A 26,010-nucleotide genomic window follows, 5' to 3' on the forward strand; every position below is an offset into this window, starting at 1 on the left:
CCTTCCTTGTAAGTGGCTGCCAATTCCTCCAGCGAATACCAGATAGTGAGTGTCCTTGGGGTGGAAGTCTACGTCCTATAACATCGTTTCTCTATGGCTCAGAGAGGGGTTGATGATTTGAGATTAGCCCTTTGGTATGTTGATACACAGCAGTGCTGTGGGATTTGTATTGGGAGATCAGTTGAGTACCAAATAGTCCTTCCTCTTCCATCCTCTTTTTTTTTTTTGTCAGCACCTGGGCCACGGGCCACGATGGATGTGCATCCTGATACCCTTGGGGGTAAGGAGAGCGCAAGCAGCAACTGCAAGGCAAGCAGCAACACAGGAAACCAGCAAGGTCACTACCCTTGCATGAACAAAAATGACAACCAGGATGCCATGCTTAATTCTCCACAGGGTAGTGATTTATTTCCTTTCTAAATTCTGCAAAGCGCTATCCTTAGGCCTGTGCTGTAGATGCATGATTACATTGTATGGATAGTTGCCCCAAACAGTCAGTAATGCTCACCAGAATAGACACAGAGGCCAGAGAGCTATAGCCTTACTTTTGGTAAGCAGGACGGAAGTACTGGCTGGTTAACGCACTGTTTCATCACCACCTTTATAGGCAAGAGTATCAGAGACCACTGGCCAAACAGGCTGAACCTGCTAACCTGACAGAATGTCACCCCAGGGTATAGTTATCAATTTTCATTTTGGAGCAAGAGTATTATAGGATGGCAAGAGATGGCAGTGCCTGACAAAGACAACACAGTACTGCACTGATCTTAGCTCAAGCTGCTTAACATTGAACTGCTGTTTCCCAGGTAACCATTCATCATTCTCAGAACCAGTTACCAAAGACTGGTTAATTTTACCTGACCAGGTGTCCTCAGTTATGGTTGGGCATTTCATATAGTTTATGACACCATTGGTTGTTATTGCTCCTTACTTACCCTATTGGTGAAGGAGAGATTCCTGCCCTAGGGATTCAGATACGGCTAAACAGACAACACTCAACACTGGACAGGTGAGACCTACAGCAGTTTGTCACATATGCTCAGAGCCCAAGGAGAATATTGCAGCCCGTGCACGGTTATGTGTGGTTTGTAATCAAGAACAGAACAACCAACCAAGGAGTGTGAGGTTATTAACAAGAAGGTATGGAGCTCCTGGGTGATTGACTTGTTTGAAATCTGCTATGCAGGGATAAGTAGGAACTGTGCCTGCTCCCTTTGATAATAGGAGTTGCTTGACAGGAAACCTTATTTACTGAGGCCAAGTGAGGGATGTGATTAGACCAATCGAGACTCTCCCTATTTTAATAGATGCCAGGGTAGCACTTACTATTGAGCATTAATTTTAGGCCTTATACTACATGAGGGGATGGATCCTGAGGATGATCACAAATTGCTTGAAAATTTGTCCCAGAGTAAACAAATTTTAATGTAGAATGATGTTACTTTGAATTACAACATCTTTTTCTACTATGAAGGAAAAATGGGAACATGTGAGTTAAAATAAGTTCTGTTAAATGTGCAGTTACATTAGCACATCTGCTATTTTGTGACCTAACAGAATGAATGCATTGCCATTAGTTGGATAAGAAAAAATTGAAACTTAAGCAGTATAGGAGTCTTAATATCCAAACAAATGAACACTCCCCTTATATACAACCTTATAAAATGTGGGATAAATACTTCAAAATTATTTTTAAATTAATATCTGTATTAGCAAATAAGTAAGAGAATTTTTTACAAGCCCAAAACAATGAGAAATCCAAAGTAGGAGGGGCAGGTTAGTGCTACATCTCAAGGCTGACCTAGGTTCCATGATGACTCAGAACTTCCATTCTAATGAACAATGTTCTAGAAACAAGGAAAAAATTTAGAGCTCACTCAAATTGGGAAACTAGATTGTGTCCCCTGAATAAGCTCAGACTGGAAAAGGGTGACATGATCAGTAGAAAGTAATATGGTAAAACCCTAACCTGCAAAGGAAGACAGGGAGGAACATTTCCTCTCTTGGCTGACTTCCCTTGGATGGAAAGAGGTAGAAAGGTATCTTGTTAATTTATCAACAAAGGCACAAGATCACACAGACTTACAGATTTGCAACTGTGTAGTCTCAAAAAAGCCAAGCTGAGAATATAAAGCCAACCAATTTGGTAGTGTCCTTAGACACTCAGCAGAGGCAAATTCAGAATCTATGTAGAAGAGAACAGTTTAACCTGGGTATGAAGTAATTTGAAATAAAATTTTAAAACGTGTGATCTCAGAACTCTAAATTACAGTGCATGCAGAGAAATAAGCCACCACAAGAGATGCCATAAAAACAATAAACAAGAGAAACTATAAAGAATTTAGATAATGGAATTATTAACAGAATTTTTCAAGAGGCTTAATATAAAGGAATAAATTTGGGCTTTTTTGGGAAAAAGAAATCTCTTGGGGTCGGTGCTGTGGCACAGCAGGTTAAAGCCCTTGCCTGAAGCGCTGGCATCCCATATGGGCGCCGGTTCTAGTCCTGGCTGCCTCTCTTCTATATGGGTGCCAGTTGGAGCCCTGGCAGCTTTACTTCTGATCCAGCTCTCTGCTGTGGCCTGGGATAACAGTAGAAGATGGCCCTAGTCCTTGGGCCCCTGCACCCACGTGGGAGACCTGGAAGAAACTCCTGGCTCGGACAGGAGCTCCTGCTGTTGCAGCCATCTGGGCAGTGAACCAGCAGATGGAAGACCTCTCTGTCTCTACCTCTCTCTGTAACTCTTTCAAATAAATAAAAAATAAATCTTTAAAAAATAAAAATAAATAAATAAATAGTATAAAAATCTCTTTTCAGTGCACAGAATTTTAGTGAGAAAAATTCTGTCATATGTTGAGCAAATAGCAGATAACACTATAGTATGATGAAAATAAAAATACCACAGAAAAACCTGGAAATAGACAATTTCTTTTATAAGATGGGATTATAGCTTTGTATTAATTAGGGCTACATTCCCTTTTTTTAAAAAAGATTTATTTATTTATTTGAAAGGCAGAGTTACATAGAGGCAGATGCAGAAAGAGAGAGAGGTCTTCCATCAATTGGTTCACTCCCCAAAAGGCTGCAACGGCCAGAGCTGCGCCAATCCGAGCCAGGAGCTTCTTCCAGGTCTCCCACGTGGATACAGGGGCCCAAGGACTTGGATCATCTTCTGCTGCTTTCCCAGGCCATAGCAGAGAGCTAAGTAAAGCTGCCAGGGCTCCAACTGGCACCCATATAGGGTGCTAGCACTTCAGTCAGTGGCTTTACCTGCTTTGCCACAGCACTAGTCCAGGTACTTTTTTTTTTTTGCTAAGAGAAAAAAGTAATACATAAGTGTAAATTACTAATAAGATTATAATACAATCAAACAAAACTGAAAAAGATCCAAGTAGAATGTTTACAAATGAAAACAATCATTGGAAAAAAAATTCAGTAAATATTTTATGCACCAGGTTAAACACAGCTGAAGAGAGAATTAAAGAATAGGAAGATAGATTTTAAGGTATTATCCAGCATGTAGCAAAGAAACACAGAGATAGAAAATATGAAGGAAAGGCTGAAAGGTATGAGTGTGTCTGTCTCCATGTGTTATTGGACTTCAAGGAAATGATAAAGGATGAAAAGCAATATTGAAAGATATAATATGTGATCTTTTTCCAGAACTGATGAAAATTTGAAAAGAATCCTAATAAATCCTAAATCCTAAGAATAAACAAAATTTACCCAAGCCATTTATATGACACAACATTAAACACGTAAATCTCAAAGTAAGCCAGGAGAAAAGAAAAGCCTTTCCTCAAAGAATAACAGTTTCACCACAATATATTGGTCAGAATCAATAAGGATGTATATGGACATAATATATCTATCTATCTATATATATATATTTGTACACATATAAATATATAAATTTTACAGTTACAGAAGACAAGAAGTCCTAAGACTGAGAGCCCAGGAGAACCAATAGTATGACGGCAGCCCCAGTCCACGTCCAAGAATCAAAAGAGGCAATATTTGAAGTTTCATTTCAAGTCTGAATCCAAATGCAGAGAAAAAATTGATGTCAGATCTGAAAGGCAGAGAGAAGGAATTCTCCCTTATTCCATCTTTTCATTCTAGTGAAACCTTCACTGAATTGTCTGAAGCCCTCCAACATCAGGGAAGACCATGTGCTTTACTCAGTCTGCTAATTCAGATGTTAATCTCATCTAGAAACATTTACACATACACTTCCAGAGTAATTTTTAACCAAATACCTGGTCACTTTGTGACTCAGTCAAATTGACAAATATCAAAATTATCAAAGTTAGCTTCTTTTTTTTTTGGACAGGCAGAGTGGATAGTGAGAGAGAGAGAGACAGAGAGGAAGGTCTTCCTTTTTGCCATTGGTTCACCCTCCAATGGCCGCTGTGGCCGGCGCATTGCGCTGATCCGAAGCCAGGAGCCAGGTGCTTCTGGTCTCCCATGCGGGTGCAGGGCCCAAGGACTTGGGCCATCCTCCACTGCCTTCCCGGGCCATAGCAGAGAGCTGGCCTGGAAGAGGGGCAACCAGGATAGAATCCAGCGCCCCAACTGGGACTAGAACCTGGTGTGCCGGCACCACAAGGCAGAGGATTAGCCTGTTGAGCCATGGCACCGGCTCAAAGTTAGATTCTTAACAGCAAAAAAGGACTAAAGTGGGTTAATATGTAAGGTACTTGCAGAAAATAATTTCAGCCAAGAAGGATTTTTCTTGTAAGGATGAAGATAAAAATAGGTCTTTTCCAAAAACCAGTAGTCATCAAAGAAATTCCCAAAGGCTGTATATCTGGGAAATAGATGATTTATCTCAGAGAAATTTCAACATGCAAAAAAGAGTGTTGTAGAAATACAATGGTATTATGAATATGTATAATATAATCCTTAAATACTTAGATCTGTGCTTAAGTATTTAGATATGCAATGTCATGGTACAGACACCTTGTTTTCAAATAGTGGAACGAAAAGTGAGTGTGTGTGTGTTAGATTAAACATAGCAAACAGTTAATTGTTGAAACATGTAAAGTTATACATTCTTCTTTCAACCTCTCTATGAAAATAATGATAAAAACCTACCACAAAACAGTAAAACTAGAAGTTATCTGCTCAATAATCATAGAATTTTGTCATAAATTTTTATAAGCACCATCTATTTTTATTTATTTATTTATTCGAAATTCAGAGTTACACAGAGAGAAGAGAGGCAGAGAGAGAGAGAGATCTTCATCCATTGGTTCACCCCCCTTTTGGCCACAACGGCCAGAGCTGTGCTGATCCGAAGCCAGAAGCTTCCTCTGGATCTACCACTTGGGTGCAGGGACCCAAGCACTTGGGCTATCTTCCACTGCTTTCCCAGGCCATAGCAGAGAGCTGGATCAGAAGTGGAGCAGCCAGGTCTCGAACCGGCACCCACATGGGATGGCAGAGCTTCAGGCCAGGACGTTAACCTGCTGGCCCCACCATCTATTGTTTCCATGAAAAACAATTTTTCTATTCATTTCTTCTTTTCTGTCATTTCCTTTTTGTGAACTTTGCTAACTGCAAAATGGATGAACTCTTAAAAAATACCCATAATGAATACCATAAAAATTACTTTCATATCTTCATATGGACCATATATAATAGGACAGTTTTGCTCTAGTGCAAAGAGTAAAACCATTGCAAACTTTGCTTTTAAGAATATATCTAAATGTTTTCTTTAACTTGCTTGGTAAGTAGAAGATATTGTATCTTTTATCATTAAGCCTTTTTCCATTTTTACATCATCTTTAAATATCAAATAGTAAGATATTATTTTAGTATACTTTAACAAGTATATCATACTAGTCTTTTACAAGGTATATGGCATGCTTATAGTACTAAATCTATCTTGTTATAACATCTTCCTATTCTTTTTTAATTAAAACTGTTTAACCTCCCTCCCACCTGCAGCAATCCCATCTCCCGCTCCCTCTGCCATTCCATTCACATCAAGATTCATTTTCAATTCTCTTTATATACAGGAGATCAATTTCGTATATATTAAGTAAAGATTCCAACAGTTTGCACCCACACAGACATACAAAGTGTAAAGTACTGTTTGATTACTAGTTATTCCATTGATTCATATAGTACAACACATTAAGGACAGAGATCCTACATGGGGATAAAGTGCACAGTGACTCCTGTTGTTGATTTAACAATTGCCACTCATATTTATGACGTCAGTAATCACCTGAGGCTCTTGTGATGAGCTGCCAAGGCTATGGAATCCTCTTGAGTTCGACAACTCCAATCTTATTTAGACAAGGTCATAGTCAAAGTGGAAGTTCTCTCCTCCCTTCAGAGAAAGGTACCTCCTTCTTTGATGGCCCGTTCTTTCCACTGGATTCTCACTCATTTAGGTTTTGTTTTTTTTTTTTTTTTTTGCCACAGTGTCTTGGCTTTCCATGCCTGAAATACTCTCATGGGCTTTTTAGGCAGATCCGAATGCCTTAAGGGCTGATTCTGAGGCCAGAGTGCAGTTTAGGACATCTGCCATTCTATGAGTCTGCTGTGTATCCCGTTTCCCATGTTGGATCTTTCCTTTTTAATTCTATCACTTAGTATTAGCAGACACTAGTCTTGTTTATGTGATCCCTTTGACTCTTAATCCTATCATTATGATCAATTATGAACTGAAACTGATCACTTTGACTAGTGAGATGGCATTGGTACATGCCACTTTGATAGGATTTAATTGGAATCCCCTGGCACGTTTCTAGCTCTACTGTTAGGGGTAAGTCCGAGTGAGCATGTGCTGAACTGTACATCTCCTCCCTTTCTTATTCCCACTCTTATATTTATCAATTTTCAGTTAAATTTACTACTACTTTATTCCTTTTAGTAGTTTTTTGTTCTACTTAATACTATTGGTTGAACTCTTTAATTAATGCACAATTATTCTTAGATGTTTAAATTTAACTGAAAAGTGATCCCTGTTAAATATTTATTTATTTAAAAGCAGTGTAACAGAGATGGAGTAACAGAGAGAGAAGGAGAGAGAGAGAGAGAGAGAGAGAGAGAGAGAGAGAGAGAGATTGAGAGAGGCATCTTCCATCTACTACATTCCCCAAATGGCTGCTACAGCCAGGTCTGGGTCAGGTTGAAACCAGGAACTGAGAACTCCATCTGGATGTCCGACATGGGAGGCTGGGATCCAAGTACTTGGGCCACCATCCACAGTTTCCCCAGGTTCATAAACAAAGAACTGAATTGTAATGGAGCAGCTGGGACTCAAAGCAGCATTCCAATATGGGAATGTGGCAGCCCCAACATCTTCCTATTGTATTGATTCATTTTGCTTTATCAACCATAGGTGAATTTTCAAATATTTATAACACTGGCCATCATGCCCTATTTCTTTCCTTCTAGAGATAAAATAAGTATCGACTATAGATGATTTGGTAATTTTGACAACTCCTTAAGGAAAGTATTCTAGAACAGCTAAACTTTTTAACCTAAAATTACCTTTAAGGCTGACAAATTTCATATTGTTTTCATTGCTGACAAATTTCATATTGTTTTCATTTCATCCATCTGGTCTGAGATAAGTATCAAGTCTACCATATGTTATCCTTCCCAGCCTTGTGTCATTAGCACAGTTGACAGAAATGCTTTCTGGTATTAAAGAGATCTCCACTAAAAAGAGTGCTAGAAGAACATCACTAGAGTTTTTCCTTCAATTTAAAATAGATTCATTCAAGAATGGAAGATGGGGTTATTAATAGATATTGGATCTGAAGACTTAATATAGTTAAGATGCTTGCTTTTTTGAGAAATTGACATATATATACTAAAATTCAGTTGGGATTGTAGAATCACAAAGCAATCACAACAATCTTGAGAAAGAATAATGTTGGGAGACTCACACTTTCTGATTGAAAAGCTTACTACAAAAATGTAGTTGTTAAGATGGTGTGACATTAGCTAAGGATCGATTAGAAGATCAGTGGAATAGAATTGAGTGTCTAGAAATTAACCCATATTTATGTTTATGTGCAGTACAACTAAAAGAGAAATGAATGAGGTGTCAGATGGAATAGGTTCTGGTCTTTTATTAGTAACTTGCCTGCTATGTTTAGACAACTCATTTCATGTATATGATCCTCATTTTTCATACCTTTGAGATGCAAATAGTGATGACTACCTCACAGCAAGAATCACATAGGAGAACTCTCAATGAAGTGTTCTAAAACAGTGTGTGTGCTTAACACAAGTTTATGCCTGTTTTCATATTAAAAATATTCATTATGGAAAATTTAGAAAACAATAAGCTTCAAAGTAGAACATAGAATTCATTCACCATCCAGATGAACTATTGTAATAATAGTTACAGTGTTTTTTGTACATATGTTTTAATTAATATTTATATATAATGGTTTTGAGCTTTCTTATTCTTTGTTACACGTTTTGAGTAAATTTTAGGTATCATTTTTATGGAGTCTTATTTGCTTCTATTATACCCTATAATATTAAGAACATAGAGTAATTGATTTTGGTTTTACCAACAGTTTTTTAACAAGTTAAATACATTCATTTTAGTAATTTTGGTTCTATTATTTTATTTTTTTAATTAATACAAACGTTTATAATTTGATGAATTTCAGTGGGATGATTTTTCATTCTGAAGTTATTTACTGTTTAGTTGGGGATTTTCTTATGCTTCTGTGACCTAGAAAATCTTCAAAACAACTTTTAAATTTTTGCTACTGTGATTTTGATTGGATTTTTTGCTTGAGGAAACACTAAAGTGGTTTCTTCTGCTATAAAGAAAAGCAAAGTATTGAAAAGAACTTAGAAAACAAATCAGAACTTGAAAAGGTCCAATCATTTTTATGCTTTTCTCAGTTGGAAGAAATATAAAGAAAAAAACATATTTATTCAAAAAGGTGCTAGGAGACATCTCAAAATATTTTTCTTGAATTAATGAAATTGAAGAAAGCATCACTATTAGAACTTCTAAAGTTTTTACATTTAAAAAATCATCTTTCAAAAAGTTCATTTAAAATGGAATTAAAAGAGAAATTTATTTGTGGTATAAAATTTTTAGAAACTATAATGGAAAAATCTTTAAAAGTTTATGGAGGGGCCAGTGCTGTGGCGCAGTGGGTTAAAACCCTGGCCTGAAGCACCAGCATCCCATATGGGTGCCGGTTCTAGTCCCGGCTGCTCCTCTTCTGATCCAGCTCTCTGCTATTGTCTGGGAAAGCAGTACAAGATGGCCCAAGTCCTTGGGCCCCTGCACTCACGTGGGAGACCTGGAAGAAGCTCCTGGCTTCTGGCTTCGGATTGGCACAGCTCCGGCAGTTGCGGCCATCTGGGGAGTGAATCAGCAGATGGAAGATCTCTCTCTCTCTCTCTGTCACTGCCTCTCTCTGTAACTCTGTGTTTCAAATAAATAAAATGAATCTTTAAAAAAAAAGCTCATGGAAATGAGTATTATGAAAAAATGTGCATTGATTTCAGTATTTTTGTACTAAAAAAACCTAATCTCTTCATACTATTTTTCCATGAACATTTAAAAAAAAAAATCTTAAAGTTGGGGCCAGAGCCATGGCTCACTTGGTTAATCCTCCGCCTGCGGCACTGGCATCCCATGTGGGCACTGGGTTCTAGTCCCGGTTGCTCCTCTTCCAGTCCAGCTCTCTGCTGTGGCCCAGAAGGGCAGTGGAGGATGGCCCAAGTGCTTGGGCCCCTGCTCCCGCATAGGAGACCCAGAAGAAGCACCTGGCTCCTGGCTTTGGATCAGCGCAGCGCTGGCCATAGCAGCCATTTGGGTAGTGAAGAGTGAACCAACAGAAGGAAGACCTTTCTCTTTGACTCTCTCTTACTGTCTATAACTCCACCTGTCAAATAAATTAAAAAAAAAACAAAAAACAAAACTTAAAGTCATTTTAATTTTTGTTAGTTTGAAAGGAAGGTATACAAAGACACACACACATACACACACAGATTACCCATGTGCTGATCCACTCCCCAAATGCCCACAACAGCAGGGGCTGTGCCAGGTTGAGGCCAAGGGCACAGAACTCATTCTTGGTCCAAAGTGGGTGGCAGGCACTCAACTAGTTGAGCTATCACCTGTTAACATCCCATAGTGTGTGTATTAATGGGAAGCTGGAATCAGGTGTGGAGCCAGGACTCTAACCCAGATACTTATACATGGAATACAGTATCTCAGGGAGTGAGTTAGCCACTAGGCCAAATACTCTCCCTTCCACAAATTTTTTGAAGTACCCTTATATATCACCATTATCCAGTTTAACTAAGGAAAGGTTTGTGAATAATTTCAATCCTCAGCCATGTCTCCTACTTTTGATATTACATGCCAGTTTGGGGATATGTTTATTTTACATAATTGGCATATGCCCTGAAATGTTAATGTCAAAGAAAACTTTCTTTTTTCAAAACTTTTTGTCAAAAATTTAGAATTATGTTTGGCTGATATAATAAGATGATATCTGATTCATATAATCTAGCCTTAAACCAAATGGTATGTAACATATATAAGTGATATGCTTGTGATGGTGAGTACTTAAAAAATGCTGGAAGATTATACACTAAAATTACAGTAGGGCTATTACTTGATAATGAGTATAAGGCAATCTAGTTTAATCCTTCTTTATGCCATTCAGAATTGTCTTTTTCCCATTAATGAACATATACTGAACATATTTTTGTGATATACAAAAATTATTTTGGAAAAGCAAAATAAATCATTCTTTAATAAACAAATATTTATGTACTTATTGTTAGGCATGGCCTTTAGTGCTATGAGTACAGCAGTGAAACAAACTATAAAACCCTCTGCTTTGTATAGCTTTGCATTCTAGTGGCAAGAGATAGACAATAAACAACAAATGCAATCATAAGTAGACTAGAAAATATGTTGGAAGCTAATAAGTGCTAAAAGGAAATAGAGCGAGTTAAGGGGTACCAGGAGCTGCAGAGAAAAGATACAGTTTTAAATGCATGAACAGAACAAGCTCACTGAGAAAGCAGTGCTCTCTCACATACTCATGTTTTTGAACCCTCTTCTTCCACGGTATTATGTTAGAATAGGAATTATTTTTCAGGCATCATAAGGAAATTGAACATTTTGATTTTATTTTAGCTATTGAGAATATAGAAGCCAAATTTGTTGCTTAAAGTATGTCAAAATTTCACCTTGAGTGAAAAAAACCTCCTCATGGACAGTGTAAGAGAGAGGTGGTTTTCTGTGACAGGTGTTTTACTCATTCAAATGATGCAGAAATGTAGCCAAGTTTGAGGAAATTGTGTGTATGTTTGGTAGGGGTAGGGACAGACATAAATTATTTTTAATGCCTATTATTAAACACCAAGTTTCTGGAAACATCTCATAATTGATCTTATTTTGTCTTTATACCCACAAAATCAGAGGCTCTCTCTAAAGTCACATCAACACATGGTTTTAACAGGTCAGTTGATATAATGGATACTCTATTATAGCACCTATAAATTCATATTACTGATAACAAAACAAATTTCACTTGTGTAGTTCCTAACCAAACATATTTGTAGCCATTCAGTTGTCTGGATTGAAGGTAGTAAAATAGGTAATATTAATATCACTTTTGGTAAGTGTACAAAGTTAATTAACAGTGAAATTAAATGCCTAGGTGGAAACCAAAAGTCTTTTAGAAGGATGCAGTATTCAACTTCAGGAATGTTCACTTTTAGGCAACCAAACTTTCCATTGCTCTGTATGTACTGCTTAGCAAACAAAAATATTATTTAAACTGCAGTCTCCCAAGGCTTTGCTAAGGTAGTTAAGAAATTCTGTCATTGATCAAAGCTTTGCTTTGAAATTTTCATTTGACATGTGTATTTTTTGATTATGTGCAAATTTAAATTACCAAAGGAAGATTTGTAAAGAATTTGGAGTCATTCATAATACAAAGACATGAGTGATAAGTGGAATCATTTGAGTCATCACTGCTGCCTCCCAGGGTTCACATCAGCAGGAAGCTTGGACTGAGAATGGAGACAGGATTAAAATCCAGGCACCCATATCTGGGATGCAGGAGTTCCATTTGGTATTGTAAATTTTCCTCTTAACACTGCTTTTGCTGTGTCCCATAAGTTTTTATATGTTGTATTATTGTCTTCATTTGTTTCTGGACATTTTTTGATTTCTCTTTTGATTTCTTCTATGACCCACTGCTCATTCAGAAGCATGTTGTTCAGTCTCCATGTATTTGCATATGTTCTAGAGATTCCTGAGTTGCTGATTTCCAGCTTCATTCCATTGTGGTCTGAGAAGATTCCTGGTATGATTTCGATACTTTTGAATTTGCTGAGACTTGCTTTACTGCCTAGCTTGTGGTCAATCCTAGAGAAAGTTCCATGCCTTGGTGAGAAGAATGTATATTCTGCAATTATAGGATGAAAAGTTCTGTAGATATGTTAGGTCCATTTGGTTTATAGTGTAGGTTAACTCTGCTGTTTCCTTTCTGATTTCTGTTTGGTTGATCTGTCCATTGCTGAAAGTGGGGTATTGAAGGCCCGCATTACTATTGTATTGGAGTCTCCCTTTAAGTTCAGTAACATATCTTTTAAATAGCTCAGTGCCCTATAATTAGGTGCATTTATGTTTATAATAGTCATATCTTCCTGTTGAATTGATCCCTTAATCATCACATAGCGTCCTTCTTTGTCTCTCTTAGGAGTTTTTGTGCTAAAGTCTATTTTTTCTGATGATAGGATGGCTACACCAGCTCTATTAACATGGAATATCTTTTTCCATCCTTTCACTTTCAGTTTGCATGCATCTTTGTTGGTGAGATGTGTTTCTTATAGGCAGCAAATATATGGGTTTTGTTTTTTAATCCATTTAGGCATTCTGTGTCTTTTCACTGGAGAGTCAAGGCCATTTACATTCAAGGTGACTATTGATAAGAAATGGCTTTGTGCTGCCATTTTTCTGACAGTATTTCTATTTTTTACTTTGGATTTCCTTTGTACTTCTACTGGGATATTTTCTTCCTTTACCTTCTTTCATAGTGATGACCATGTTTCTGTGTTTCTGTGTGCAGCACATCATTAAGCATCTTTTGCAGGGCTGGATGGATGGTGACAAATTCTTTCCATTTCTGTTTGTTATGGAAGATCTTTATTTCACCTTCATTCATAAATGAGAGTTTTATAGGGTATAATATTCTTGGTTGACAGTTTTTTTCTGTTAAGACTTGGGCTTCATCTCACCATTCTCTCCTAGCCTGTAGGATTTCTGATAAGAAGTCTGCTGTGAGTCTAATTGGATATCCTCTGAAAATAATCTGGCATTTCTCTTCTGCACATTTTAGAATATTTTCATTATGTTTTACTGTGGTGAGTCTGATTACAATGTGTCATGGTGAAGATCTTTTCTGGTCATGCCTATTATGAGTTCTATGTGCTTCCTGTGCTTGGATGTCCCTTTCTTTCTCCAAATTAAGGAAGTTTTCTTTTATTGTTTCACTAAAAAGACCTTCTAATCTTTTCTCTCTTTCACACCTTTAGGTACTTCTAGAACACATATGTTGGGTCGTTTGATAGTATCCTGTAGATTCCCATCAGTGTTTTTTAGTTTTCTAATTTCCTCTTCTTGTTTTTGGTTTGACTGTATAATTTCCTGTGCTTTGTCTTCTTAATCAGATATTTCTTCTTCTGTTTCACCAATTCTGTTGTTAAAGCTTTCCACTGCATTTTTATTTGTTTTATTGAATTTTTCTTTTTCATTGAGTTCCATGAATTCCTCATTTCATTTCAGTTTGATTTCTCTTTAAGATCTCAATTTTGTGGGAGGAATTTTCTTTCATGTCATTTATGGATTTCATTAGTTAATGCATTTGCTTCTGATTACTTCTATGTTATTATCAGGTTTTTTTTAAATTCCATTTCTGGCATTTCTTCAATCTCATCATCTTTACAATCTAGTATTGATGTGTTTTGTTCTTTTGGGGATGCCATGTTGTCTTCCTTATTCTTGTTTCTTGAATTGGTGCATTTGTTGTTTGGCATTTGTGGAGATACTTATTGGTTTCTTTGCTTTTTCTTTGTGGCAGCTTTTATCTTTGTGCTATGCCTCTGTAGATTAGTGGAGTGTCTGCTTTAAGTGTTTTGGGTGTGGCTAGGGAGCTCTGTTCAGTTCTCCAGGGTGAATTTCATGTCTAATGTGACACACCCAGGTTTGGTGTGGTAAATCTCCTCTCTCTCTCTCTCTTTTTTTTTTTTTATCAGAAGGGAGGTTTATTCTGCTCAGCTGAGCTCCTCTCCTCAAAGGAGACCAGTGCCTGAACGCTAGTCCCAGTGGGTATAATATTCATCTGCTCTGCCCCAAAGACCACACAAAGGATCTGTGCAGTCTTCAGGGTAAGCTCTGATTCCCAGCAATGTCCCTTACCAAGTAACCAGGAAACCCTGAGGGTGTGGACCCTTCCACTTCCATGGTGTGATTGTCCAAATTCCCAGCCACACCATGAATCCTCCTACACATCCTCAGTTTTTTCACAGTCCCAGCACACAAGCCTCCCACAATCATGAGCACCAAGCCCCTGTTCTCTGTACCAGATTCAGGAGTCTCAACTTGGCACCAACACGAGCTGGCTCAGCTGTATGTATGTCCAAAATGGCACCCATTCTCTATCAGCTTGTTACAGGATGCCATTGCAGGGGAGAGAGAAACATGCCCTGCCTTTTTTTTTTTCCTCTAGTTTGGCAGGTACACTATCCCCCATGGGGCTACAAGCAGGAGTCCCGCTAGGCTCTTCCTGCAGCTTTATAGCCAGTGGCTTGGGCTGCTGCAGTCTGGTCTTACTCAGTTTCCAACACTGGTATGGAGGCTCTTGGCTGCTGAGGTCCTGAGTTGTGGGTGTGCCTACTCTCCACATAGGTCCACTGTGTCCCTCTATTTTGCATAGAGTTTTCTATGCCATTTTCTGTTTAACTCTTCCCTGAAACTTCATTCTCTCCACTTTTTAAAACTATATTCTCCTAGACTAGAGCAGTAAGCTCCCTCCCTACTCTTCCAACTTTCTGATCCCTAGCTAATCAGGAAAAGCTTATTTACTGTGTGTAATTGTCCTAAGGTTGGCATTTTTTTTAGTTTCATATTTATATTCACTTTCACAAAGGTCTTGTTTCAGAATAGTGTAACTATGAGGTACCCTAGATGCTTTTAATATTTGAAGCTCTAACAATTTTGCTCTGTGAATCGTGTTTCCTACCCATACTTGTAAGGCATCATATTTGCCATTAGTTTACAGCCAAAGCTATTTTCATGTTAATGTAACAAAGCCATTTTAAAATTTAATAATTAACCTTTCAGATTTTTTTTAAATTTTTTGTCATGATTACAAACATTAATGAAACTTCACTGATTATATTTGCTTACTCATAATTGTCAGGTATCAGCTATTAATTCACTATTTGTTTACTGAGCTCATTAAGCAACTGTATTCCAGTCCCTGTACTAAGTGGAGGGATATAAAGCCATTTCTATTGTGACCATGTTGATCAGAATTTACTTCCTCTTCTTTCTTTGCTACTGATGTCATCCACAGTCATTTGACATTTTAAAACCACCTATCTCATTAAAAGAGGAACTGGTTTCTCAGTCCTTGCATTTAAACTTCCCTATGCGGACAGGCTACATTCCTTCTGAGAAGGCAAGAGTGCATGCAGACCACAAGAACTTTAAAAACTGTATTGTTTTCTCATTAGTGCAAACTTAATTCTGGGTCTTTTATGTGCTCAGAATGTCTTTTTGCACTCTCTCTCTTTTTTTTTTTTTTTAAGTCTAGGAATACTTTCTGTCCAAAAGCAATTGCAAAAGGGAAAAAATGAGAAATGGACAGTTGAGTGAGGGTAGCCTCTCACTGGAATTTGTTTATTCATTTTCTGGGACCCCGCTCTTGTGCTATGCTTCCTGTGAAGGTAGACTCCTTTTCCTTTGCCCACCAGATGGAGCCACTTTGTATGCAGCCTTTATATCTCCAGTTGGAAAGTCCTTACCCATTGCTCCAAATCCCTAAGCTCATTGCATACACTTAGTGGTAAATAAACACATCTTGAACTGAATCCAGATCCTACTTTATGTAAAGGTTTATTCATTTATGTGAAAGGCAGGGTGACAGAGAGAGGTTGAGAGGGAGAGATAAAGAGAATGAATTCATTTTCCGAATGCCTTCAACAACCACGGCTAGGCCAGACCAAAGTTAGGAGCCAGAACCTCTATCTAGGTCTCCCATATGGGTGGCAGGGACCCAGAGCCATCATTTGCTTCTTTCCCAAGCACGTTAGCAGGGAAGAAGATAGGAAGCAGAGCAGCAGAACTCGAAGTGGCACTCTGATATGGGATGCTGGCATTGCAAGACATGGATGACTCTGCTGTGCCACAACGCCGCACACCCATGCTTCTTTAAGCAGGCTCCAGTCCCTTCAAAAAGTAGGAACACAATAATATTTAATCTTAATAATTCATCTTAATAATATTTAATCTGGTTAGAAAGGATAATGTAAAATAAATGAAAGTGGAAAATTATGGGAGGGTTTGAGATAAGATGGGGAAAAGGTGAATAAAATCATTTCTTCTAGTCCTCTCAGTTCTGATCACTCAGAAATACAGAAATAAAAAGGTGAGAGGAAGAAGTCCACAACTATGTAAGACATAAGATGGGACAGATGTTCTGCTGTGGTTTATAACCACCCAGAACTACACTTAACTAAAAGAGAAGTGAAAGTATTATTCTTTGTTCTGGATACCACCCACTACGTACTTATGACACACATAAAGAAAATCATGCGCACACACACACGCATACACACACACAAGATAAAGTATTTAAAAAGAAATCTGGGCAATTTTTTGACCCAGAAGTTAAAATTCCCTTTTCCTCCTATCAGAAGCCTGGACTCCTTCCCCTCACTCTGGTGCCTGACGTTTGTTTTCTCACTATTGCACATTTCAGGAAGTAGTGGTGATGCCTCATTTGGGCATCCTGCTACCTATGTAGGAAGCATGGAGTGGATTCCCAGATGCCAGCTTCTGTCCATTCTGGCTGTTTGCAGGCATTTGAGGAGTGAATCAGCTGACAGGAGCTCTGTTTGCCTGTCTCTTTCTGCCTCTGGAGAAACAGATTGTTTTATAAAAGGAGACTTATTTTTTGGTGGGAGGGGGAAGACTTTTATCACACAGTGATTCTCATTCTTATTTTTGCTCCAGTAGGTGATGTTTCTAGGAGGAATTCTGGTAATTGGTACCATGCGTAAAGTAGGAACCAGGGAAGGACTTTGATACAATACAGACTGACTGTATTATGTGGATGCATCACTTAATGCATCTGGGAAGCTGGATCATACTGTCCTTTCTTAAAGCCTGAAGTAACTAAAGAGCTCTCTTAGTCCTTTGGGAAGCTGCAAAGGATTGGGGAAAGTCCCATTGCAAATACCTTCTATAATCCTTTATGGAAGGTGTATGTTGGGCAAATCTTTTTGTAGTAAGAGACTAAGAAGAATAAAATGACCAATTAAATTTTTATATTCCCTACCCCCCATCATACACACACACACACACATACACACAAAGGGTTACATGGTTTATGGCAGTTCATCTTTTTTATCTTAATCCATGCCGGCCTGTATTATTCTCTCAAGCAGCCCTACCTTAATATAGTAAGTATTGCTGTGCTGAAAAAGTATTCAGATGTGTGCATTGTTTCATTTGGAATACTATAGAAAAATCAATTTGATTTTGTATTTTGGATTTTACATGTTTAAACTGTCAAAGATTCTCTGTGGTAAAAATAACTTCTATGTGCTTGCCAGTGTACACTTGAAAGATTGTGTAGTTTTTGTCAACCATGTAAGCATGAAAAAAATCACGTGCACCAACAAGCACGATGTAGAATTCCCTTGGCTTATGGGGGAGGCACAGAAATACTACATGAGGAGTAATTTTGAAAGAAGGAATTTTTCTAACTTAAAAAATTTATATGTGCATATAATTCACATAAGCTCTATTTAGCCTGAAATGGTTTTGATACTTAGGAGAATGGATGTGTTGAAGGATTCACACTTTACATGTGGATGCTTTTAGTTTATTTCCAAATAATAGGGTTTGAAGTAAAAAAAAAAAAAAGGTATCTGGAAGGATGAGTATGCATCTCGTCTCACCAAATAGTGTTCTTTTTTTCTTGCTTGTGGGACAACTCAGGGCCTTAGACTCAATAATTTAAATGTTGACTGGGTAACAATTATGTTTCTGTTGGCATATAAAGAGGTAATTGTTTCAGTTCTTTCACATTGTTTGGAAGAGGTTTACATGTTCCAAAGCAGAAAATTATGGAAAATAATGAGCTGTAAGCAGAGAACTGAGGAATTCTAGCATAAAGTATTAAGATATTGAGAACTAGAGAGAGATAAAGTGTTTGATTATAACCTGGGACCAGAGTCTGTCTATCTCTTTATTTTTAACTAGGAAAAACTCTGACTTTCCAAAGTGTGTATTTTTCCTTCTTTGTTTTGTTATTCTAAGTGTTTTTCCTTTTTAGATAGTCTGACTCATACCCCCAGAGAACTAATTTAGTGAGTAAGAAGTTTATTTAAAGTCTTGCATACAGAATGAGTTGTGGTTTCACTGGGGAAGATGGGGTGAGTGACATGAATCTAGAGATGAGAAAAGAAAGTGTCCATCTTCTAGCAGTCTTTCCTGGAAGGAAGTCTGAAGAAGGGATGTGTGTGAACTAAGAGGTGGCCTGTCATAGGAGGGAAAGAGGTTGCAAAATCCAGTATTTGTTTGCAGTCATGCTTATAACATTCTTTGTTTACAATTAGGCTTATAACATACTAGCATACTGTGTTCTTAGTACGCTCCTTTGAGTCCACTGGGAGCTGATTTAGATAATATTTAGATATTTAGATAATATATATATTTAGATAATATATGTAATATATATTTAAAATATATATATATATATATATATATATATATGTATTTGTCTGAGAGAGAGAAATCCTATCCACTGGTTCCTAAATGCCTTAACAACCATGACTGAGCCAGGCCAAAGCCAGGAACCCCAAATTCAATCCAGACGTTCCACATGGGTGACAGGGACCCAAGAACTTGAACCATCACTGGCTGCTTCCCCAGGTGTGCATTAGCAGGAAACAGGAATCGGGAGCTGAGCGCAAGCTCACATATACCCTTATGGGATGTGGGATATTCCATTTGGCATCTTCACCATTAGGCTAAATGCCTGTCACCTAGGTTGAACATCTTTGTTCTCTTGGGTTACGTGGTCTTGAAACTTCATTATTTTGGATGTTGTACAAATGCTGGGCATTTGTGTATATTCAGCTATATAATAGCCTTCTGTTAAGGCATCCTGAAAACCATCTATTTTCCTGTGTGGATCCTGGGCAATGCCAGTTCCATTACTTTGCTGTGGGAGTGCAAGGACTTCGTGGAATCTCCAATATCCAGATGGTTTCAGCTCCTGCTTAAAACCACAGTTAAAGCAGAACTTATCCAGATTCTGCTGCTAATTCCATATGAAAAAAAAGGGAAGAGTTGATAGTGACTTGGCTACTTTGGTTAGGAAACATAAATATAATTAGTTTTTTAAACATAGATAATTCAAAGAGCCTGACATTATTCTCTTTCATTTTTCTTAATAATGTTTTCTCATCTTTCTATGCTCTCTTTGAGAGAGCAATTGTCTTTGTATATGTGTCACTGCTTTTAAAAAATCAAGCGTACATAATTAGTGTTACATAGAAAAATAACAAGGTGGCTGTTTGGGCAAGAGAGAAATTTTCGCCTAGATGTATGCTATTGTTTGGTTAAATTGTCAAACTGTTACTTTTAGAGCCTCTATGTGCTAGAATAGCTGTTTATTCATAATTTTCCTGGATAAATGTTTCAATTTTTTGAAATTTCAAATTTTTGAAATTACCTTTTTGAAAAGGTAATATGTGCCCATGATTACAAGTCAAGAGATGTAAAAAGGTACTGAAAAAAGGTTAATAGTATCTTTGTTTACTCTACTATTAATAACAGAAATTTCATTCTTTGTCCAAAGTCAAAATCATGTTAGATTTTCCCATTTTCTTCCCCATGCTGTAGATAGTACTTTTCAAACTTGCTTTAAAGGCAAGTATTGTGGCACAGTACGTTAAGCTGCCACTTGCGATGCTCCCATCCCGAGAGTGATGGTTCCAGTCTGCTTCTCATTCAGCTTCCTGCTAGTGCGGCCTGGGAAGGTAGCAGATGATGACCCAAATACTTGGGCCTCTGACACTCATGTAGGAGACCTGGATGTAGTTCTTGGCTCTTGGCTGCAGCACACCTCAGTCCTTGTTGTTGTAGCCATTCTGGGAATGAACCAGAGGAAGATCTCTGTCTCTCCAAATCTGACAGGCTTCCTTTCAAATGAATAATTTTTTTAAAAAAAAAATTAAACTTGTCTGTTTCACAATGTATCATGTACAGACTTTCACATATAGAAATTTTGAAAAAAAAAACTGTAAAATTTCATGCTATGGTATACATATTTGAGTCACTTTCTTTTCCTGATGGAGTTTCAGGTTGTTTTCAATGCTGCAAAAAAGTCTTGCCAGGAAGTTAAAGAGCCCAGTTAGGAAGCACCCCTATGGATTCAAGTGCTCCTGCCAACCATCTGTAAGCCGTAAACACATTCAGTCAGGAAGATAAGATGACTTTTCACTGAGAAAGCACCATCTTCCCACACCCCTGCAGGACTGGGCTGGGTGAGCATCTGGTCTACCGTGGTGGAGCATGCCATCCTGTCTACTCAGTATCAGTAGCAGGTTCTTAAAGGGAGATGGAGCTGAGTGCAATTTGAAAAATGACCAGGAAAGCTTCAGCGTACAGCAGCCTTACTGCTTAATCTCCTTGTATAGCTAATTCTGCTATTTAAGTGGTATGATTATAACCAACAAACTTTAGTTTTGTGATGATTTTATTTTCTAGCACCAGTCTACAAAAGGATTAATTCATAGAATTAATTAATTAATTAATTAATAGAATTTTGTCAACGTATAGAATAATACGTAGACAAAATAAAAAACTTATAAAACAAATCAATTTTGAAATAAAGTTAGGACACAGAATTTTTTTCTTTCATGTTGATGGCCTATTCTGTGAGCCACATTTAATGGATTTTTTTTTTTTTAATTTGAGAGGCAAAGCCAGAAAGAGAGAGGGAGAGAGAAAGAGAGAAAGTCCTATCCACTCTTTCACTCCTTAATACCCTGAGTGGCCAGTGACTAGGCTGGGCCCAGGCCAAAGTGGGGAGCCAGAAACTCATTCCAGATCTCCCCTGTGGGAGGCAGCAACCAAACCACTTGAGCCATCAGTGCTGCCTCCCATAGTCTGCATTAGCAGGAAGCTTGAGTCAGGAGCTGAAGCCAGTAATCAACTAGGAACCAAACCCAAGTGCTCTGATATGGGATGCAGTTATCTGAACTGCTGTGCTTAATTCCTGCTCCTTCAGGTCACCTTTCAAAAGTTCTTTTTCTTTTTTTTAAGATTTTATTTATTTATTTGAGAGGTAAAGTTACAGACAGTGAGAGGGAGAGACAGAGAGAAAGGTCTTCCTTCTGCTGGTTCTGCCTGGCTGGAGCTGCGCCAATCTGAAGCCAGGAGCCAGGAACTTCTTCCTGGTCTCCCACTTGGGTGCAGAGACCCACATACTTGGGCCATCTTCCACTGCCTTCCTAGGCCACAGCAGAGAGCCAGATTGGAAGAGGAGCAGCCAGGACTGCACCCATATGGGATGCCGGTGCTTCAGGCCAGGGCTTCAACCCACTGCTCCACAGCGCTAGCCCCTAGAAGTTCTTTTTCAACATATAAGTATTCTTTTAACATATCCCACCTTGCTGGAGAAATTTATCTTTTAATTTAACATGCATAACACTTACTTAAAATAATATATATTAATATTTTATATGTATTTTTATCTTTGATTTTAAGATTCTGGGTTACCAGGCAAGTATTCGTGAAACTGTTCCTCAAAGCCTAGCGTACTAAATTTGCAGTTACACAGGAAGACATATTCCATACATAACACTTGCTTCTAATGTGATGTTATGATTAATGACAGAATGAAAGCTTGGAAATAAGATGTGGTTCCAAACTGTGTCAGCATTTCCATATCTTTAATTGCAAGTTGTGGGGATGCAAACTGGTAAAGCCACTATGGAAGTCAGTTTGCAGAGTCCTCAGAAACCTGAATATAGACCTACCATACAACCCAGCCATCCCATTCCTTGGAATTTACCCAAAGGAAATTAAATTGCCAAATAAAAGAGCTATCTGCACCTCAATGTTTATTGTGACTCAATTCACAATAGCTGAGATATGGAATCATCCTAAATGCCCATCAACAGAATACTGGATAAAGAAATTTTGAATACTATAGAATACTATACAGCAGAAAAAGAAAGGAAGGAAGGAAGGAAGGAAGGAAGGAAGGAAGGAAGGAAGGAAGGAAGAAAGAAAGAAAAAGAAATCCGGTCATTTGCAACAAAGTGGAGGAATGTGGACGACAGCATGCTGAGTGAAATAAGCCAGTCCCAAATGGACAAATATCGTATGTTTTCCTGATCAGTGACAACTAACTGAGCACCTAAAAGGAAAGCTGTTGAAGTGAAATGGACAATATGAAAAACAACGACTTGATCATCCTTTGTCCTGACTGTCGAGGAACAACTTATTATTTTATTCCTTTTTGTTCTACTTGGTTGAACTCTTTAATTAACACATAGTTATTCTTAGTCATTTAAATTTAACTGAAAAGTGGTCCCTGTTAAATATAAGAGTGGGAATAAGAGAGGGAGGAGATGTACAGTTGAGCACATGCTCACTCGGACTTACCCCAATGGTAGAGCTAGAAACGTGCCAGGGAAGGGGCTGGTGCCTTGGCTCACTTGGTTAATCCTCTGCCTGCAGCGCGGGCATCCCATATGGGTGCTGCGTTCTAGTCCCGGTTGCTCCTCTTCCACTCCAGCCCTCTGCTGTGGCCCAGGAAGGCAATAGAGGATGGCCCAAGTGCTTGGGCCCCTGCACCCACATGGGAGACCAGGAGGAAGCACCTGGCTCCTGGCTTTGGATTGGCGCAGCGCCGGCCATAGCGGCCATTTGGGGAGTGAACCAGAGGAAGGAAGACCTTTCTCTCTCTCTCTCTCTCTCTCTCTCTCTCTCTCTCTCTCTTTTCTCTCTCACTGTCTATAGCTCTACATGTCAAATTAAAAAAAAAAATTAAAAGAAGAAACGTGACAGGGGATTCCAATTCAATCCCATCAAGATGGCAGGTACCAATGCCATCCTACTAGTTAAAGTGATCAGTTTAAGTTCATAATTCATCAAAAAGATAAGATTAAGTGTCAGAGAGATTACATAAAAAAGACCAGTGCCTGTAAATAATTGATAGAATTAAAAAGGAGATCCTACATGGAAAGCAGGATACACAGCTGACACATAGAATGGCAAAAGCCCTCAACAGCGCTCTGGCCTCAGAATTAGCCCTTAAGGCATTTGGATCTGGCTAAAAAGCCCATAAGAGTTTCGCAGGCATGGAAAGCCAAGACATTGTGTCAAAAAAAAATTTTAAAAAGGGCCGGCGCCACAGCTCACTAGGCTAATCCTCTGCCTGCGGCACCGGCACCCTGGGTTCTAGTCCCAGTCAGGGCGCCGGATTCTGTCCCGGTTGCTCCTCTTCCAGTCCAGCTCTCTGCTATGGCCCAGGAGTGCAGTGGAGGATGGCCCAAGTCCTTGGGCCCTGCACCCTCATGGGAGACCAGGAGAAGCACCTGGCTCCTGGCTTTGGATCAGTGTGGTGCGCCGGCCACAGTGCTCCAGCCGCAGCGGTCATTGGAGGGTGAACCAACGGAAAAGGAAGACCTTTCTCTCTGTCTCTCTCACTGTCCACTCTGCCTGTCAAAAAAAAATGACCTAAATGAAAGATCTCTGTGAGTGAGATCCTAGCAGAAAGAATGGGCCATCAAAGAAAGCAATATCTTTCTCTGAAGGGAGGAGAAAACTTCCACTTTGAATATGGCCTTGGTGAACTCAGCGGCTTCCATAGCCTTGGCAGCTCATGATAAGAGCCTGGGGTGATTACTGATGTCATAAATAAGAGTGTCAATTGTTAAAACAACAACAGGAGTTACCTGCTCCCTTGTAGGATCTCTGTCCTTAATGTGTTGTACTGTGCAAATTAACAGTAAAGCTACTACTCAAATAGTACTCTATACTTTGTGTGTCTGTGTGAGTGCAGTCTATTGAAGTCTTTACTTAGTATGTACTAAGTTGATCTTCTGTATATAAAGATAATTTAAAATGAATCGTGATGAAGAATGGGATAAGCAAGAGAGTGGGAAATGGGATGGTTGTGTGTGGGGGGGAGGTTATGGGGAGAAAAGCTGCTATAATTCAAAAGTTGTACTTTTGAAATTTATATTTATTAAATAAAAGTTGAAAAGAAAAAAAAGAAAGTTGCATATCATGGATAGTGGGGTTGCTCACAAAAGAACCAAACATTGGGACTGGCATTATGATGCAGTGGGTTAAGCTAAAACTTGTGCTTTTGGGCCGGCGCCGCGGCTCACTAGGCTAATCCTCCACCTTGCGGCGCCAGCACACCGGGTTCTAGTCCCGGTTGGGGCACCGATCCTGTCCCGGTTGCCTCTCTTCCAGGCCAGCTCTCTGCTATGGCCAGGGAGTGCAGTGGAGGATGGCCCAAGTCCTTGGGCCCTGCACCCCATGGGAGACCAGGAGAAGCACCTGGCTCCTGCCATTGGATCAGCGCGGTGCGCCGGCCGCAGCGGTAGGCCATTAGAGGGTGAACCAACGGCAAAAGGAAGACCTTTCTCTCTCTCTCTCACTGTCCACTCTGCCTGTCAAAAAAAAAACAAAAAACAAAAAACAAAAAAACTTGTGCTTTTGGCATCTCATATTAGAGTTCTCTGCTTCTGACCCAGCTTCTTGCCAGTGCACCTGGAAAAGTACTAGTTGAATGCCCAAGTGCTTGGGCCTCTGCCACCCACATGGGAGACCCAGATAGGGTTCCTGGATCTTGGTTTTTGAGGTTGAGCCCATTTAGGGAGGGAATCAGAAGATGGAGGATCTCTCTCTCTCTCTCTCTCTCTCTCTCTCTTTCACACACACACACACACACACACACACTGTGTACCCCTGGGTGCTAAATTAGTAACTGTGCAACTTTAAATGAGTCACTTAATTTTATGGGTCCCAATTTCCATCCTCATTGACAAAGTGAGGGTCATACCTTACTACCTCACAGAATGTTTTGGAAGTTTAAATGCTCACGTTTCCTGCGACTCTTGAAAAGATGAAAATATCTGGACAAAGAGTGCCTCCTTTCTTGGTCAATTTCAGACTACTCCTGAACTCCCAAGGATGAAAATAAGCTCAACATATATTTCTTGGATGCTATAGACTGAAGGATTTTCTAGAATCAAGTGTGTAACATTTATAATTTCACTTCATTTTTATCATTTTTTAAATTTATTAACTATTTGGAAAGGGCTACATTGTAACAACCATGAAAAATTTGGGTGGCTTTGTGTATAAGCTAGGGTTCACATATTTCTGTACTTATAAGTGTCACAAATTGTTATTTCCATCCCTTGGTGATCCTTAGCATATTCTGTGTTATCTGTATCCTCCTCTTGCATGAATACCTTTATCTCCCCTTTGAGAATACAAGTACCCTAAGTGCATCTTACCACTGTACTTTCAATGCCTGAGAAGCTGACATCTGATAGTTTTTGAATAAATGCTTGCTGCAGCTTCTGCTGCCACCACTGTAGCTTCTTTTATTTTTTTATTTGAGAGGTAGAGACAGAAAGAGGGAGAGACAGAGAGAAAGGTCTTCCATCTGCTGGTTCACTCCCCAAATGGCAGCAACAGTTGGAGCTGGGCCA

General features: G+C 38.9%; 1 protein-coding gene across 6 annotated transcripts in view; it reads left to right on the top strand.

Annotated features, from left to right (window-relative positions):
* PKIB (cAMP-dependent protein kinase inhibitor beta) overlaps positions 1-26,010 on the top strand; it is a 133,801-nt gene that overhangs the window by 98,981 nt on the left and 8,810 nt on the right. For 3 of the 6 annotated variants that reach the window (XM_062187701.1, XM_062187699.1, XM_062187700.1), the window contains one exon: positions 233-397. The exons of 2 other annotated variants lie outside the window; for them this stretch is intronic. In XM_062187701.1, the coding sequence (XP_062043685.1) occupies positions 253-397 (145 nt within the window). In that variant the 5' untranslated portion in view covers positions 233-252. Of the gene's footprint in view, positions 1-232; positions 398-12,275; positions 12,333-26,010 lie in introns of all 6 variants that reach the window. One more of the 6 variants, XM_062187697.1, reaches the window with a different exon arrangement.

This window comes from Lepus europaeus, chromosome 3 (genome assembly GCF_033115175.1).
Source record: "Lepus europaeus isolate LE1 chromosome 3, mLepTim1.pri, whole genome shotgun sequence".
NCBI classification, from domain to species: Eukaryota; Metazoa; Chordata; class Mammalia; order Lagomorpha; family Leporidae; genus Lepus; species Lepus europaeus.